At 46.0% G+C, this 16,506-nt stretch overlaps 1 protein-coding gene across 2 annotated transcripts in view; it reads right to left on the minus strand.

The window, feature by feature from the left end:
- The window catches only part of NOS1 (nitric oxide synthase 1), a 97,759-nt gene that overhangs the window by 32,500 nt on the left and 48,753 nt on the right, over positions 1 to 16,506 (minus strand). For both annotated transcript variants that reach the window (XM_064272263.1, XM_023559459.2), the window contains exons 8-15: positions 13,953 to 14,092; positions 13,405 to 13,579; positions 9,696 to 9,797; positions 7,485 to 7,679; positions 4,880 to 4,965; positions 2,099 to 2,243; positions 595 to 699; positions 6 to 64 (exon numbers count right to left, since the gene is read on the minus strand). In XM_064272263.1, coding sequence (XP_064128333.1) covers positions 6 to 64; positions 595 to 699; positions 2,099 to 2,243; positions 4,880 to 4,965; positions 7,485 to 7,679; positions 9,696 to 9,797; positions 13,405 to 13,579; positions 13,953 to 14,092 — 1,007 coding nt within the window. The remainder of the gene's footprint in view (positions 1 to 5; positions 65 to 594; positions 700 to 2,098; positions 2,244 to 4,879; positions 4,966 to 7,484; positions 7,680 to 9,695; positions 9,798 to 13,404; positions 13,580 to 13,952; positions 14,093 to 16,506) is intronic.

The following is a 16,506-nucleotide window of genomic DNA, read 5'->3' on the forward strand; positions in this document are numbered from 1 at the left end:
CTTACTTCCTCTCCTCCTGTATAGAGTTGGGATGCCTCATTTCCATCAAAGCACAGCCGAATTTCTGGAAAGAGATGGGCAAAACGTGAACCGCGTATTACTAAATCTGGAGTAGGGCTGGGTACTGAGGGTCTGGAGTCCTGGTTGGCAAAAGAGGTTCTGATGCATGGGAGCCAGGATGTCATAGACGGTCAAGGGTGCACCTGGGCAGCCATGCTTGAGCTGTAGAAGCCCTGGGAGGGCCAGCTGTTTAAATGATTACACGTGTGACCTCCCATCTCTAGCACACAACTCCTTTTTGTGACCTTCTCTCTCTAAAAATATTCTACTTCTTTCATCTAGGGTAAGGGACTCCAGGATCTTTATTGGCTCCTCCATTCCAAAGAGTAGCTCACTCAGGTGACAAAATTGTTACTATGGTCTTGGTAATCGGTGGGCACCGGTAGATGGAGAACTTGGAATTGTACAATCTGCATTGCATGGGTGCAAATCAAAGCACTGAATCATAGGTGTAGGGAGAGGGACCCAATTGCTGCCCCTCCTTTCTTCCCACTGATGGGACCATGTGCTGCAACAGGTGACAGCTCATCTTACCTCCCCATTCTCGGGGGGGTCTCCATTGCCAAAGGTGCTGGTAACTACCAGGACCAGAGTTTCGTGCTCCAGGTGCACGATGTCATATTCTTCCATGGACATCACCTAGGCAGGTGAGGGGGGAGGAAAGTGGGGAAGGAGAGGAAGAAAGAAGGTGACTGTCAACCATAAATGACCTAAACCAGTTTAGACCAGCCCCAGGGGCTCCCACCTATACATCTCACTTAACTGCTATTTTCCAAACCCACATTCTCCTGACACATCATCAAAGTGAAGCCAACAACCCTTGTACCTATTACAAATAATAGACACATGGCCCAATTACAATTTTGCCCCCACTTTGAAAGGGCCCATTTTTGCTTAAGTAACACCTTTCCAGAACCCATTCCTCTTTTCCCCAACTAACTTGCCCAAAGCTTCTTATAAAAGGAGTCTGCCATCTTTCTCAAATTCAAGTCTTTGGTATCTCATCTTGAGTGCCAGGCTTCCTTGTTGTAGCAGTTTGGTTTAATCCCAAATAAAGTCTTTGATAACATTTTTTAAACTCGACTACTACAGAATCCATCATCTCACATGATGAAGGGAGAAAAGTGGTAGGGGGCAAAGAGTGATGGAGGAAGGGGAAGTAGAGAAAGAGGGAAAAGATGAATCATCTCCTTGGGAAGGAGAACCGAAAGCTCTGGGTTGTCATTATTTCAGCAGGCTCAAGAGGGTAAAGCTAAAAGGTTTTTGGTAGGGTGAAACCTTATTATGGTCAGCATGATCTAAACTGCGGAGATTCTGGGGCAGTGGTTAGGAGTTGGTAGATCTTGATAAGGACACCCTTAAACCCTTGGGCTACTTATAAACAAAACAGATCCTGGAATCTCCCTGACCACACTTAGTCCAGGAATGACCTGACTGAGCTACAAATTAAGGACCAGGTCTGCTGAGTCTTCCCTATAATCCTCCTACCAATAGATGGAGGACCTGGGCCAAACAAGTCTGAGATAACTGCCTTAGGGAAAGATCTTTGCCCTGTATCTTGACATCAATTGAACAACATTTCTCAAAGCAGGTTCTGGGGAATCTCAGTCTCCTGAGATGCTCCATGAAAATAAGCAATCCATGGTCAAGTATGTTTGGGAAACATTTATATTCTGTTCCACCTCTTTCGGTGATTATAAAACACACTTGCAGCAAAGAAACCTGTTGAATTGTGTTTACTGGAGTTCCCAAACTGACATCAGAATTATTTCTCATAAACTTTCTAACAGTTTGCTCCTGAGATGAGGATTTTATCTTGTGATTCTTCGACCTCTGGAGGGTCTATGGGGAGAAGGGAATCACAGCCCCCTGACCATTATGCAAATGCACGTATCTATATGTGTACATACATGCTAATGGGCATCTTGGATGTTCTTTTATCCATTCTCAAAGGGTTCTTCTCTGTTGCCTTCCCTCTCTCCTCTTCCCATCTTTAATCACCACAAGGGCCCCAGCAGCTGGCATGCCCCCTACCCACCTTGGCATCAAAGGCGTGTTTGAAGATCTCACACAAGGATTTAGCATAGGCCTGCGATTTGCCAGTCTCGGTGGCATAGAGGATGGTGGCTTTGACTCTCTTAGCCATTGCCTGCCCCATCAGTTTAGCGGAGAACTTGACAGCTCTGGGGAAAGAGGATGGAGGGGAAAAATGGTCAATAGAAAAGGGAGAGAAGATGCTGGGTCGGGACTTTTAGGCAGGAAACATGATCAGGTAAGAATTTACTCTCCATCTCTGATGACTTCAGGGATCCCCTTAGAGACAGTAGAAGTCCCTGAGTTTAGGCACCATAGTGACCCCTTTACTTGACCCTCTAAGTCCAACAAGTCACAAGCTAAAATAGTTGGTGAGTTTTTTGTTAGTTTGTTACTGGATTGATAGATAGACCTCAGTCTTGGGAACCATGATTTGCCAAGCATTGTCCCAAAGGATCATTATTCATTTGTTTGTTGACCATATATATGTTGAGTGCCTAACTATGTGCCAAGCCTTATTATAGGAATGGAAGAACATAGAGACCACAGCTATGAACATGTCATGGAGCTCATTCTAGAGCATGTGCGTGTATGTGAGAGAGAGGGGAATCAATCATTAATAATGTAGAGGTATACGCACCCAAAAAGGAAGGACCATGCATGTCTCATTCACTCAGCAATGCCTATCATACAGGGTCTTGCCCAGCGCCTGACACCAAATTGACACTAAATACATGTCTGTCAAGAGAAGGAGCCCTGGTGGCCCACTGGTTAAGGATTCGGCTGTAAACTGAGAGGTGAGTGGTTTGAACCCACCAGTGGCTCTGTGGGAGAAAGAAGCATTGGTCTGCTAGCATGAAGATTACAGCCTTGGAAGCCCAACGGGGCAGTCTTTCTCTGTCCTATAGGGTCAATATGAGTTGGAATCTACTTGACGGCAAAGGGTATGTTTTTTGGGGGGGTGGGTCAATGGAAGGAAGGAATTTTAAAGATGCTGCCACTGAAAGCCCCTTCACTCCCCAAACAAAAAAACCCCGTTGCCGTCGAGTCAGAGGGTAAGTTAAATGTCAAGTCCCAGCTTTTCCTAGCAAACCAACAAAGCCAGACCAGTGTTCCTTTCTCGCTCCTTGGGGAAGGGGCTGCAGTCAGGCCCGCGGCTCAGGAATACCTGGGCTCAAACCCTGAGCAAGCAACCCTCTTCTAACCAGGAATCCAAGTGTAGACAAATTGTTAATTATCCTCCACCTGGGGATTATCCCTGGTAAATTTATCATTTTTCAGAATTAGGGAAGCCACCCACACAGCAGGAACGTTCCGAGCTAAGGGAGAGAAACAGAAAGGAATAAAAGGTGCCTGGAGGGTTCCCTTTGAATGATCTGAGCATAAAAAAACGCATCTATAATTAACTCCCATTGTTTCTACCCCCAACTTAATAGTGCAATTAATGTTTGAGGTTCCTCCCTCTCCTCTCCCTTCTGAGACAGCTGAACTGAACTGAAGCCAGAGGCTGCCATCCCAGAGAAAACTTGTAAACCTGTTGTTAGGGAGAGAATAGCTGCTGCTGTGTTCTTGCTTGGCTGAAGGATAGGATTGGGATGGAAGGAGAGAGAGAAGAAGAAAGGGAGAGACAGAGGGAGGGGGATACTGGGAGAGAGCCCACTGGCCATATTAATTTAGCCAGGACCTAAGTTCGAGTCCCTCCACCAGTGTCGTGCCTCTGGGGTCCAGGGCATGATGGCATCTGATGCACAACTAGGTGTCATACATAGAGAGGAAGAGAGTGCGTAGCTTCATGCACACCTATCTCCACTGACAGAAATTTAGCTCCAAGCAGGGGTCTCTGCTGAGTGCATCCTTTGGGCAGAAGGCTGACATCCCCATTAAACCATCTCAATTGGTCCCACTCTACTTGTCCGCTGGCCTTCTACCTGGCCAAGACTTCTTCAGACAAATCACTCCTCAGTAGCCTTGGCCTGTACTGTTCCCTTGACCTAGAACCCTCTTCCTGCCCCTATTTGCCCAGTTGAGTCTTATTTATCTCATTGTTCAGTTCAATTGTCGTCTCTTCAAGGAAGCCCTCCCTGATCTCCCAAGTTTGGTTATGTCTCTTTGATGTCACCATGAATCTTTCCTCGATGGCACTTGGCACAACTGCAGTGCTGCCTATATTTGTGTGACTCTCTTACAACTGGGTGCTGTGAGCTTCATATGGGCCAGCCCCATGTCTCTTTGGTGTGCTGTGGCATTCCTAGAGCCTGGCACGGCCTGCCACAGAATAGGCACTCAATACCTATTGACTAAATGAATGAATGAATAAATGAATGAGTGAATCAGGTATGAGTCCAGCCCTGGACCCTAGTGCCCTTTAGGCAGTAAGTAGTGTGCCAGAGCTGGCTCATTGCAGCTCTTTCCAGCTCTAGGTTTAGTGACTTCCTATTGGTAGCTTGAAATCAGCCCTAGTGGGAATATTTACACCAGGGAAATTGGCAAATGTTGCAAATCAAGGTATTATTATTACTTGGAGAGCCACACCACTACCTCCAGGGCAAGAATTTAGAAAGCTGGGGCAAGGAAAGTAAGGTTGGGAAGGAAGAAGGTTGTAGAAACTTGAGCATCCTAGTTTCTGAAGCAAAGAAGGCACGCAGGGCTTACAGATAACAGAGCAATCATGTCATACGGGAGGTCAGGAGGGACTCACACCAGCCCAGCGTCCTTTTCTGGGGCTGTGTGAGTCTGTGGGTACCCCCACCCACCAATTCCCCCACCCTCCCAGTAGGAGACTCACTCTGCCAGCTTCTTGAAGCCAATGGCTCGCCGCTTTGTGGGGGTCCCATTGGTGCCTTTCCAGACATGGGTGTTCCAAGGATCAGGCTGGGGAGAAAGAACTACAGTCACTGTGTGAAGGGATTTGGCTCCTCCTGGGAGATGACAAGCCCCGGTGGCGCAGTGGTTAAAAACTTGGCTGCTAACGAAAAGGTCGGCAGTCTGAATCCAGCAGTTGCTCCTTGGAAACCCTGTGGGGCAGTTGTACTCTGTCCTACCGGGTTGCTATGAGTCGGAATGGACTCAATGGCAACGGGTTTGGGTTTTTCTTGAAGGGAGATACTTGGGAGTCCCTGAATGGCACAAACTCTTAAGCACTCAGCTACTAACTGAAAATTTGGCAGTTTGAATTCATCCAGAGGGAGCTCGAAAGAAAGGCTTGGTATTCTTCTTCCAAAAAATCATAGCCATTGAAAACTATGTTACACAGTTCTTCTCTGAAACACATGGGGTCACCATGAGTCAGAATCGACTAGATGGTAACTATTTTTTTTTTTCTTCAGATGAGGGAGACTCTGAGGATGCTGTAGAGGGTTTATAACTGCCCAGCTATGTGTTGGGCAAATCTGCTGCAAAAGACCTCTTCAAAGCGTTAAAAAACAAATATGTCACTTTGAGGACTAAGGTGCGCCTGACCCAAACCACGGTGTTTTCAATCGCCTCATATGCCTGCGAAGCCTGGACAATGAATAAGGAAGATCAAAGAAGATTTGATGTCTTTGAATTATAGCGTTGGCGAAGAATAGTGACTACACCATGGACTGCCAAAAGAACGAACAAATCTGTCTTGGAAGAAGTACAGCCAGAACGGTCCTTAGAAGCAAGGATGGTGATACTTTGTCTCAAGTACTTTGAACATGTTATCAGGAGGGACCAGTCCGGGGAGAAGGTCATCATGCTTATTAAAGTAGAGGGTCAGCAAAAGAGAGGAAGACCCTCAATGAGATGTATTGACAGAGTGGCGGCAACAACGGGCTCCAACACAGCAACGACTGTGAGAGTTCTGTTCTGTTGTACACAGGGTCGCTATGAGTCAGAATGGACTCAACAGCACCAAATAGCAATAGCTATGCTCACCCCTCAGCCCCTGAAGGGGGCGACTCTGCCAGTGTTGACCACAGGGTGGTGGCCCACCTCTCTGCATTAACTTGCCAGACCCTAACTCAGCCCTCTGCCCCTGACTCCCTTTTCATGACCATGACAGCTCATCTGTCTCTGTCAGGCCTCCAGCCTGACCAGTGCTGTCCAACACAGTAGCCACTTGCTACAGGTGGTTACTGAGCACTTGAAATGCGGTGAGTCTAATTTGAGATGTGTGCCAAGTATAAAATACACATTGGTATCAAGGACTCAGTATGAAAAGAAGAATGTAAAATATCTCATTAACAAATTTCATATGGATAACACATTGAAAAGATAATATTTTAGATATATATTACTAGAATTAATTTCAGCTATTTTTATTTTTTAATATAGCTACCAGAAAATTTTAAATGGTTCATATAGCTTGCATTACTTTTCTTTTGGAGAACCCTGAGCTAGGATGTTAGTTTATTATAAACTAAACCAAACCTGCTGCCATCAAGTTGGTTCAGACTCATAGTGACCCTGTAGGACAGAGTAGAACTGCCGCATAGGGTTTCCAAGGAGTTGGCTGGTGGATTCAAACTGCTGACATTTTGGTTAGCAGCTGAGCTCTTAACCACTACGCCACCAGTTATTATAGGTACAAAGTAATCTCCTGGGTTTTATGAAGTTGTTGTTAGCTGCTGCCAGGTCGGACCCCGAATCATGACGACCTCATGCACAATGGAATGAAAAGCTGCCCACACTAAGACAGCCTAAGGAAAAACACCTGGTGAACGACTTCCAAAAATTAGCCAGTGAAAAATCTATGGATTACAGTGGTCTGATTCATAATTGATTATGGGGATGGCACAGGACCAAGCAGTATTTTGATCAGTTGGGCACAGGGTTGCCACGAGTCAGGGGCTGATACGACAGCAGCTAACAACAACAACCATTTACAAGAATGGTGGGTCACAACTGAGCACCTGCTTTGGGTCAGTCACTGTTCTTAGTACTTTTACATGTATTCACTCATTTTGTTATCACAACCCTAGACAGGAGGTATAAACATTACCTACATTTTATAGACCAGAAAACTGAGGCAAAGAGGGGTTATGCAGTGTGCTTAAAGTCACATGGGTAGCAAGTGGCAGAGCAGGGATTTAAACCCAGATACTCTGGTTCCAAAATCCATACTTTAAACCACTGCCTTCCACTGCTTCCAAACCTCAGCATGAAAAGGGTTTACATGGTCAGCGACCCCCCACCAAACGTGGAGCACCGAACTCCATCCCTCACTGAGCTTAGGAAGCAGGAAGGACTGTACTGGATGGGGGCATTCCAAGGGCATTGATGTCATTCCTGGTACTTGCCAACGCTGGCTACTGCAGCCTCAAGCCTCTCCCAGGGAAGGGTGAAAGATACTAGAATTGGGGAGGCCATGAGGATGAGGGAATGAAATGATCAGCCCCATCACAGAGGCAGGGAGGGGGCAGGACCTGGTACTCGAAGCAGGGGGTGAGCCGGTAGTTGAGCATCTCCTGGTGGAAGACAGGGGTGATGCTGCCAGACATGGGGGGCACGATCCACACCCAGTCAGCTGGGCAGCCCCCCCGGCAGCGGTACTCATTCTCCATGTGCTTAATGAAGGACTCCGTGGCAGAGTGATGGTCAACGATGGTCACTTTGTCACTCTGTGGGAAGGAGAAAGGACAGAAAAGGAGTCAGGAGTTATGAGAAGATGAGGTATTTACAGGGCAGCAGTTCCCAAAGGGTGGTCCCAAGATGATCCTAGGCAGTGCAAAGTGAGAAAGTGACTCTCTTTGAATTCTCTCTCAATCCAGATTCTACCAAAGAGAAAGTCTCTGTTTGGTGCTAATGTGTCTTTAACGCCTCTCTTGCTATTCTTCCTCTCTTCTTCCTTTTCAAAAAATTATTTAATTTTTTTTTATTGTGGTAAATGTATAGGTAACAAAACAGTTGCCATTTCTACCCTTATTGTTATTTTAACAAGGAGAGAACCAGTCTTGGGTTTAGAACCTCAAGCAGTGTCAGACTAGAATTTAACAACTTTGCTTTGTTCTCCTTGTGCTTGTTATGTTTACTTATTTAATTTTATAATTACTTTCTACTTATGGCCACCTGTACTTGCTCTCCACTTAAGGTGGGGATACAAAATCCTCTTAAAATAAAAATGTTTAAGTTGTAAGAGTGAGCTTTTTTGTGTGTGTGTGCTTTAAATGGAAATTCACAATTCAAGTCTGTTTCTCATACAAAAACTTAAACACACATTGTTATGTGACCCTAGTTGCTCTCCCTACAAGGTGACAGCATACTCCTTCTCTCCACTCTGTACTTCCCGTGTCCTTCTGGCTTCTCGCCTCCAGACAGGAGCTGCCCACATAGTCTCATGTGTCTACTTGAGCTAAGAAGCACACTCCTCACCAGTATCATTTTATGTCTTATAGTTCAGTCTAATCTTTGTCTGATGAGTTGGTTTCAGGAATGGTTTTAGTTTTGGGCTAACAGAGAGTGCAGGGGCCATGTCCTCTTGAATCTCTCCAGTCTCAGACCATTAAATCTGGTCTTTTTAAAGAGCGAGCTTATTAAAAATGAGACAAGTACATCACAGCAAAGGTGGGTGGAATGAATGGCCAGTAACTTGGCTCTAGGGTTGGCTGTGGTCTGTGGGGGACAAGGTTCATATCTTATCCAAGCAGTGCTTTCCCTGTCTGCCTGCAAAACTTTGCCCCTTTCTGTACTTTTTTTTTTTTTCTATCATCTCTCTACTCCTTTTGTTTTTAAAAAGTGTTCTGGTTTGAATGGTAAATTTTATAGCTCTCCTACTATAACTCCATCTAGCACAGAACCACATACATTTAGAGGCAATATGTCACTGATGGAAACCCTGGTGGCGTAGTGGTTAAAAGCTATGGGTGCTAACAAAAAGGTCTGCAGTTTGAATCCACTAGGGGCTCCTTGGGAACCGAATTGGGCAGTTCTACTCTGTCCTATAGGGTCACTATGAGTCGGAATCAACTTGATGGCAATGGGTTTTTTTTTTTTTTTTTATGTCACTGTTGGGGTCCTTATTAATAATTGTGCCAGGACAAGAGGCAAAGACCGAGATACTCCTGGGCAAACCAAGAGACCTACGTAATAGAGGTTACTCTATGTAACAGTGGCGAGTCCCTTGGAGGTTAATGCACTTGGCTAGGAAGCGAAAGTTTGGTGGTTTGAGTCTACCCAGAGGCACCTTTGAAGAAAGTCACGGTGATCTAGTGAAAAATCAGCCACTGGAAACCCTGTGGAGCGCAGTGTACTCTGACATGTATGGGGTCACCCTGAGTTGGAGTCAACTCAGCCACAACTGGCTTTTTCTGTTTCTGGTAATGGTGGTTATCTGTTGCTGTGATGTGATAGTCTGAGTCCCTAAGAGATGGTCAGACACAGAGCATGCTTGCTAGCTCAACTCTAAATAATTGTTAAGCAACAAGTCATGAGCCCTTTTCCCTGTCCATCCATCTCTTCATCGTACAGTCGCCATCCAAGGCCCACACTGAGAGGAAGGCATGCACCAAGGAAGTAGCCCATGTTGGTGGGCAGAACCCCCCTGGAGGTGTTTTGTGGAAGCTGGGTCTCTTCAACCTCTATAGGTGAGGCTCTGAAAGGTCTTAGTCTCTGTTTGGGGATGCATGCCCTGGGGCTACCTGGAAGCTGTAGAGGACGGCAATGTTGATCTCCACCAGAGCCTGGTCCTTCCACAGGGAAGATGTCTTCCTCATGTCCAAGTTCATCTTCTTGGCCACTTCCTGGAAGGGGAGGGAAACACAGACTCACAGGCTGGGGAACCTCTGGGCTAAAGAGGGACAGGGCTACTGTCATTAATTAATTTGCTAAATAATGAATTAATTCATTCACAGACTGATTCACTCACTCAGAAGACTTAATTGACAACCTACCAGCACCAGGAGTCCCTGATGGTACAAATGGTTAACAGGCTGGGCTGCTAACCAAAAGGTTGAGGTTTGCGTCTACCCAGAGGTACCTCGGAAGAAAGGCCTGGTGATCCACTTCCAAAAAATCAGTCACTGAAGACACTATGGGCATTGTTTTACCCTGACACCCAAGGGGTCACCATGAGCAGGAACTGACTAGCAGGCAATCGTTTGTTTTCACCAGCAGCGGGTAACTAGAGCGACCTGGTTGGCCCCTTTAATTACTGAGCTTATGTTCTAGTGGGGGAGAAACCAAAACCAAACCCGTTGCTGTAAAGTTGATTCTGACTCATAGTCTCCCTATAGGACAGAGTAGAACTGCCCCATAGTGTTTCCAGGCAGCGGCTGGTGGATTCGAACTGCTGACCTTTTGGATGGTTAATATTGTGATAAGTGCTATGAAGAAAATAAGACAGGGAGATGGATGAAGAGGGAGATGGGGGCAGGGTGAATTCAGTTAGGGGGATTAGGGAAGGGCTACTGAGGAGATGGCATACAAGTTGAGACCTAAATGATGAGAAGAGCCCTCATGGCACAATGGTTAAAGTGCTTGGCTGCTAACCGATAGGTTGGTAATTCGAACCCACCAATAGCTTCGAAGGAGAAAAGACCTAGCAATCTGCTTCTGTGAAGATTACAGCCTAGGAAACCATATGGGGCAGTTCTCCTCTGTCCTATAGGGTCGCTCTGAGTCAGAATTGACTTTACAGCACACAACAACAACAACAAATGACAAGGAGAAAGAAGACATTCACAGACCTGGGGAGGAAACGCTCTAGCAGAGAGAACAGCCAGCGGAAAGACCCAGGAAGTGATGGAGCCAGTCGTGGGCCAGGTCATACACGTCTAGGGGGCTGTGCCAAGGGATCAGGATTGCGTTTCAAATGGGATAGGGCATATTTTGAGGGTTCTAAGCAGAGGGGTGAGTCGGGGAGTGACATGTCTGATTCCTATTTGGAAAAGTTCCCTGTCCCATCTCATTCCACCCCTGAAATGGCCACGACTTAGAATCTAGATCACAGATGCTTTGAGCTTACGGGGACACCTGCCTGACTCCACCTGACAGACGAGAAAACTAAGGCTCAGAGAGGCACAGAGACTTGCCTAACGTCCACAGAGCCACTTGGCATCAGAGCTGGAGCCCGGGGAGATATCTAATTCCCAGACCTCGGGGAGCTGCCACCCAACCAGTTGACACCTTTAGCAAAATGCCTTGAAAAATACAACTCATGACACCATCTGTCCCGGCTCGCACTGAAGCAGGAGCTGATGTCAGGAGGAGGGAAGACCCAATAACAAATTCATCAATTAAAGCTCTGCTTGTCATTTCTTCTGTCAATCCCAGTCACTCGTGGGGACCCAAGTCTCATTACGGGCTAAAAAACCAAAACCAAACCCAGGGCCGTTGAGTCGATTCTGACTCATGGTGACCCTATAGGACAGAGTAGAACTGCCCCATAGAGTTTCCAAGGAGCGCCTGGCGGATTCGAACTACCAACCCTTTGGTTAGCAGCTGTAGCACTTAACCACTACTCCACCAGGGTTTCCTAGACGGTGACAATTTTTCAGGTTTAGGTAAATTGCTTTCCAGCCTCAGCTGTCAACATTTGCACCTAATGGCAGCTGGTACCAGAGGGCTGGCGTGGCAGCGGTTCCTTTAAGTTAGCCAGTGACTACTCTTTGCAACCCAAGTGGGAGCTGAGATCACAAAACGTAAGCAGAGATCACAGTTAATACAGACTTAGAAATTCATTCTTTGAGGCTGGGACGTTAGGTTTGGCTTGGGTTTTTTAGCTGTGACATATACACAGAACGTAAGAAACCTGCTGTTTTACATAAATACATATAAAACGTGCGTTATTTTATGAGAGAGGAAAATGTGTACAGCCAGGCACGCTGCTATTGTTACTTATACAGCATGATTTTGGCCAGAAGAATAAAAGTTTGCAGAATAAAACAAAAAACCGTAAGACCTAAAAATTCTCCAAATGCGACCTGCACCACATCTACGGAAGTCACCTGAAGGGTCTTTTCCTTTCCTGCCCTGCATTTGATCAGTGGCTGCTTACGAGAACCACCTGTGGATCTTTGAAAAATCCTGATGCCCAGGCCCCACCTCAAACCAGCTAAATCAGAATCCCAGGGAGAGGGAACTCGGCATCATGTAAAGCTCCCTAGGAAATTTCAATGTGCAGCAAGGCTGAGGAGCACTGGTTTCACATCATAAACCTAAGGCCTGGTTCTGAGTTCGAATCCTGACTCTGCATCTTACCTACTGTGTGACACTGGCCCATCAATTAGTGTCTCTGTTTTTTCGTGCCTTCTTTGGAAACAAGGCCAAAGGCAGCAGACTCTTATTAGGAACAACACTTGCTGACAAAAACAGCAATCCTGATGCTTTCCCCAAAGTTGAGCTTCAGGAAGTACTCCGCCCCAGCACTCCTCAGCAGATGAGGATGAGTCAGAGGGAGGAGGGAGGGAGTCAGACCCTCCACTGAGAAACGCTGAAGGCAGAGAACCACTGTCGACCCTGCCCTGTCGTTTTTCAGAAAACAGACTCAGAAAGCCCCAAGTGTGTGGGTCATTCTCAAACCATTCTAATAAGGCTTAATACTGAGAGGCCATGCAGCCGAATGATTATGGATTATATCTAAAGCCTCCGGGTTCTGCCACTCACTAGCTGTGCGACCTCGAGTGCCTTACTTCATTCCTCTGAAAGGCCCCGGTTTCCTCATCTGTAAAAAGGGGATTATCATAGTACCTACCTTGAGGTTGTGGCGAGGATTCATTGAGAATGTTTAATACACGCAAAGTGCTTTGAAAAGTGCCTGGCATACATAGAACTATTTATAGAATACCCATTTGCTGTGCCGTCCATTCTGACCGTGTGCAATATGAGTGTTTACTATTGTTAATCACTGTGAATGAAACGGATTTCTCTGGGATTGCCAGGGGGCGTCAAAAGATCACAGCCATTGAAAACCCTCTGGAGCACAGTTCTACTCTGAAACGCACGGGTCGCCATGAGGTGTATGGCAACTGGTTTGAGCTTTTTGAGTTTTTCCGCTATGGAGGCCCTGGTGGTGCAAGAGGTTAGTGCACTTGGCTGCTAACTAAAGGTTGGAGGGTCAAGTTCACCCAGAGACAGCTCAGAAGAATGTCCTGGCAAGCTACTTGCAAAAAATCAGGCCCTGCAAACGCTCTGGAGCACAGTTCTACTCTGATGCACACGGGGTTGCCACGATCCACTGGACAGTCCAAGCTGACTCTACAGCAGCGGGGTTTTTCCCCCCAGCATCGCAGGTTCTGTTCTAACCCCTTCCAGTTTCCAAGCTCCAGGGCTCGGCTGTAAGGAAGGACTTCCGGCCCCACCCCTACCCTCCGCCTTGTGCTACCCTCTCGGGGTGACCAGGGACCGCACCTCCAGAATGTTGTAGCGCGAATTGTCACAGTAGTCCCGGACGCCGATCTCTGTGCCCATGTACCAGCCGCTGAAGGGACAGGCACTGAACTCCAGGCCACCGATCTCCAGGAGCATGTTGGACACAGCAGGGACACCATACCACTTCAGCCCCAGGTCCTTGAACCACTCGAGCCTGCAGAGAGCAACACAGCCCACTGGGTCTGTATTTAAAGTTCTGACATTTTGTTCACCATGGATTTTTTTTTTTTTTTACATCAGTTTGATTTTTAAAAAATATTGCATTAAAATATTACTTGTCTCCATTATTGAATTTTTTGGCACCCCCTTAAATTTTGGCGGGAGATTGTGAGTCAGAAAGATGGGGTCCCCAGGCTGGACAATGAGGACTTACTGAATCTTGTGGAAGCCCGCCCCACCCAGGACGAGGAAGCAAGGTTCCTCTCGGCCTCTGACTGGGTTGGAAAGAGAGGCAGAGACAGGGGGATGGGCAGGCAGGCACTGGGCAAGTCCACCCACCCTCCCCACCCCATCTCAGCCCCTCTTACTTGGGGTGCCTGATGGGCACCTCCAGCACCAGCTCTGGAGGAATCTGGAAGAGCTCGGGGTCGTTGCCGTTGGCCTGCAGCATGAGTGGCAGGACGTCGAAGCGGCCTCGGGGGGGCTTCCAGCCCTGCTGTATGCAGATCTACAACCAGATCCACTAGGTCACGCCGGTGCCAACCCTCCAGACACAAGGACAATGAGTGGGGTGGCGGAGGTCCTAAAGCAAACCCAGAGGCAGCTGCAGCCTCTGGAGGCTCTGGAGCCACATGGCCTCCTATATAAAGTGCTCCCTGACATCACATAAATAATGTAACTCCTCGTGGCCCCATGGGCAGAGTTGCAAACCTCTCCTTCAGGACCGCACTTTATGTTTTCTGGGTCTTTCTTGGCCACTGGGATTCTGGGAGGGCAAGGGCTGCATCTGACTAATTGTTGCATCTGTGGTGTTCTTGCGTACAGGGCCTGGCCATTGTAGCAGCTTATTCCATAAATGTTTGCACTGGGGGCCACAGAGGGAAGTCCTACTGGCTTTGATGGAGGGCATGTATTAGGATGAGTGTGCAATGTGCATTTGATCAAAGCAGCGCTGTCCGATAGGAATCTATCAGCCATATATGTCATTTAAAAGTTTCTAATAGCCACATGAAAAAAGTAAAAAGAAACAGATAAAATTAATTTTAATAGTATAGTCATTTTAATAATATATTTAAACAATATATCTATCGTTAACTTATTAATAAGTTATTAAAGTATTAATATTAATATATTTTAAAATACACTTACCATTAAAATCAAATATATACTTATTAACCTAATATATTGAATATATGTAACATATAACAACGTATTATAATGTTAATATTAATTATATTATATAATATAAATGTTAACATTAATGTATTAATGATAATTATTAATACATTATTCATATATTTAAATTAAATAAAAATATATTTATGAGCACAATAAATATTGAATATGTGTAATATAACATATTAGCAATATAACAATTATATTGTACAAAATATAAATATAATATTAATTTATTAATCAATTATTAAAAGACATTATTAATGTTAATATATTTTAACAAAAAACTAACATTAAGATTATATTTATTAACCATATAAATATATTCATTTATAGGCGCCCTGGTGGTGCAGTAGTTAAGAGCTATGGCTGCTAACCAAAAGGTCGGCAGTTCGAATCCACCAGTCGCTCACTGGAAACCTCATGGGGCAGTTCTACTCTGTCTTATCAGGTTGCTATGAGTCAGAATCAACTCAGTGCCAAGTGGTTTCGTTGGTTTGCTTGGTGATACAGTAGTTAAAGTGCTCAACTGCTAATTGAAAGGTTGGTAGTTTCAACCCACGAGCCGCTCTGCGGGAGGAAGATGCAGCAATCTGCTTCTGTAAAGATTACAGCCTTGGAAAACCTATCGGGCAGTTCGACTCTATCCTATAGGGTTGCTGTGAGTTGGCATCAACTCAATGACAACGGGTTTTATAATACTTATAGGTACCCAGTATAGCCACAGTATTATCATTTAAACACGTAATCAATATAAAATTATTCCTGAGGTATTTGACGTTCTTTTTCTGGTATTAAGTTTTTGAGATCTGATGTGTAGTTTGCATTTACAGCCTCTCAATTTGGACTCACCACATTTCAAGCGCTCAGTATCCACACGTGGTAAGTGGCTACTGCATTGGATAGCACTGGGCTAGAGGGTTTCAAAAGGTATAATGGCGTGGATCTGTCTGGAGTGATACTTTATGTTGTGTTAGCTGAAAGAGGAAGCACTAGATCAGGGGCTTTGGAGAACAGGTCATGGAGGTTTCTAGAGCCAGAATGGGAAGCAGAAGCGGTAGAGTTTCTGTTCGGGTACCAAGAAGGCAAGGTCAGCCAAGTACACTGTTAGCGCTCAGCCAAGTGGAGCAGCGAGTCTGGCTGTGTCTGCAAGTGCACAGGTGCCACTCCTGGTTGCCCTGGTTACAGCCCCCTCCTCATGATAATAACATTCTAACAAGAAAAGCCACATGCAAATGAAGTCAAGAGCAATGGGAGAAGAGCAGCCCTTGGTCTTGCCAGCTCCATCTTGGAGGAGGTATTAGGGTGTAGTTGGAGAGGGGTTTGGATAAAGAACAAAGATGGAACTCAACTGTGAAGGGGTTTGGGTGATAAATAAAAAGGAGTACCAGGCCTGTGTGCTTGAGATCGTTCTAGGCATGGGGTCTCCTATGGGCATAGTTGGCGTAAGCTACGAGGCCTCACCCGCTCTGTCTGTCAGCATTCCCACCTAAAAGGAACCCTTGGTGGGGAGATGGTGGCGTTTATTGTCCTGGCAGCTTTTGTGAATCAACTTGGGCTACCAGCAATTGCGGTGGTACTGGACACAAGGAGACTCAAGCCCACACAAAGAGGAGCTGGGTGGGTAGAGCAGAAGATCAACAGTTTGTTGTATAAACAAATAAATGAATGACTGACATGGGTTTGATATGTTTCTCAACTCAGAAAAGGTGGTGTTCATACATGGCTTCCCTAAGTTGGCTCCTC

The sequence above is a fragment of the Loxodonta africana genome, chromosome 19 (genome assembly GCF_030014295.1).
Source record: "Loxodonta africana isolate mLoxAfr1 chromosome 19, mLoxAfr1.hap2, whole genome shotgun sequence".
NCBI classification, from domain to species: domain Eukaryota; kingdom Metazoa; phylum Chordata; class Mammalia; order Proboscidea; family Elephantidae; genus Loxodonta; species Loxodonta africana.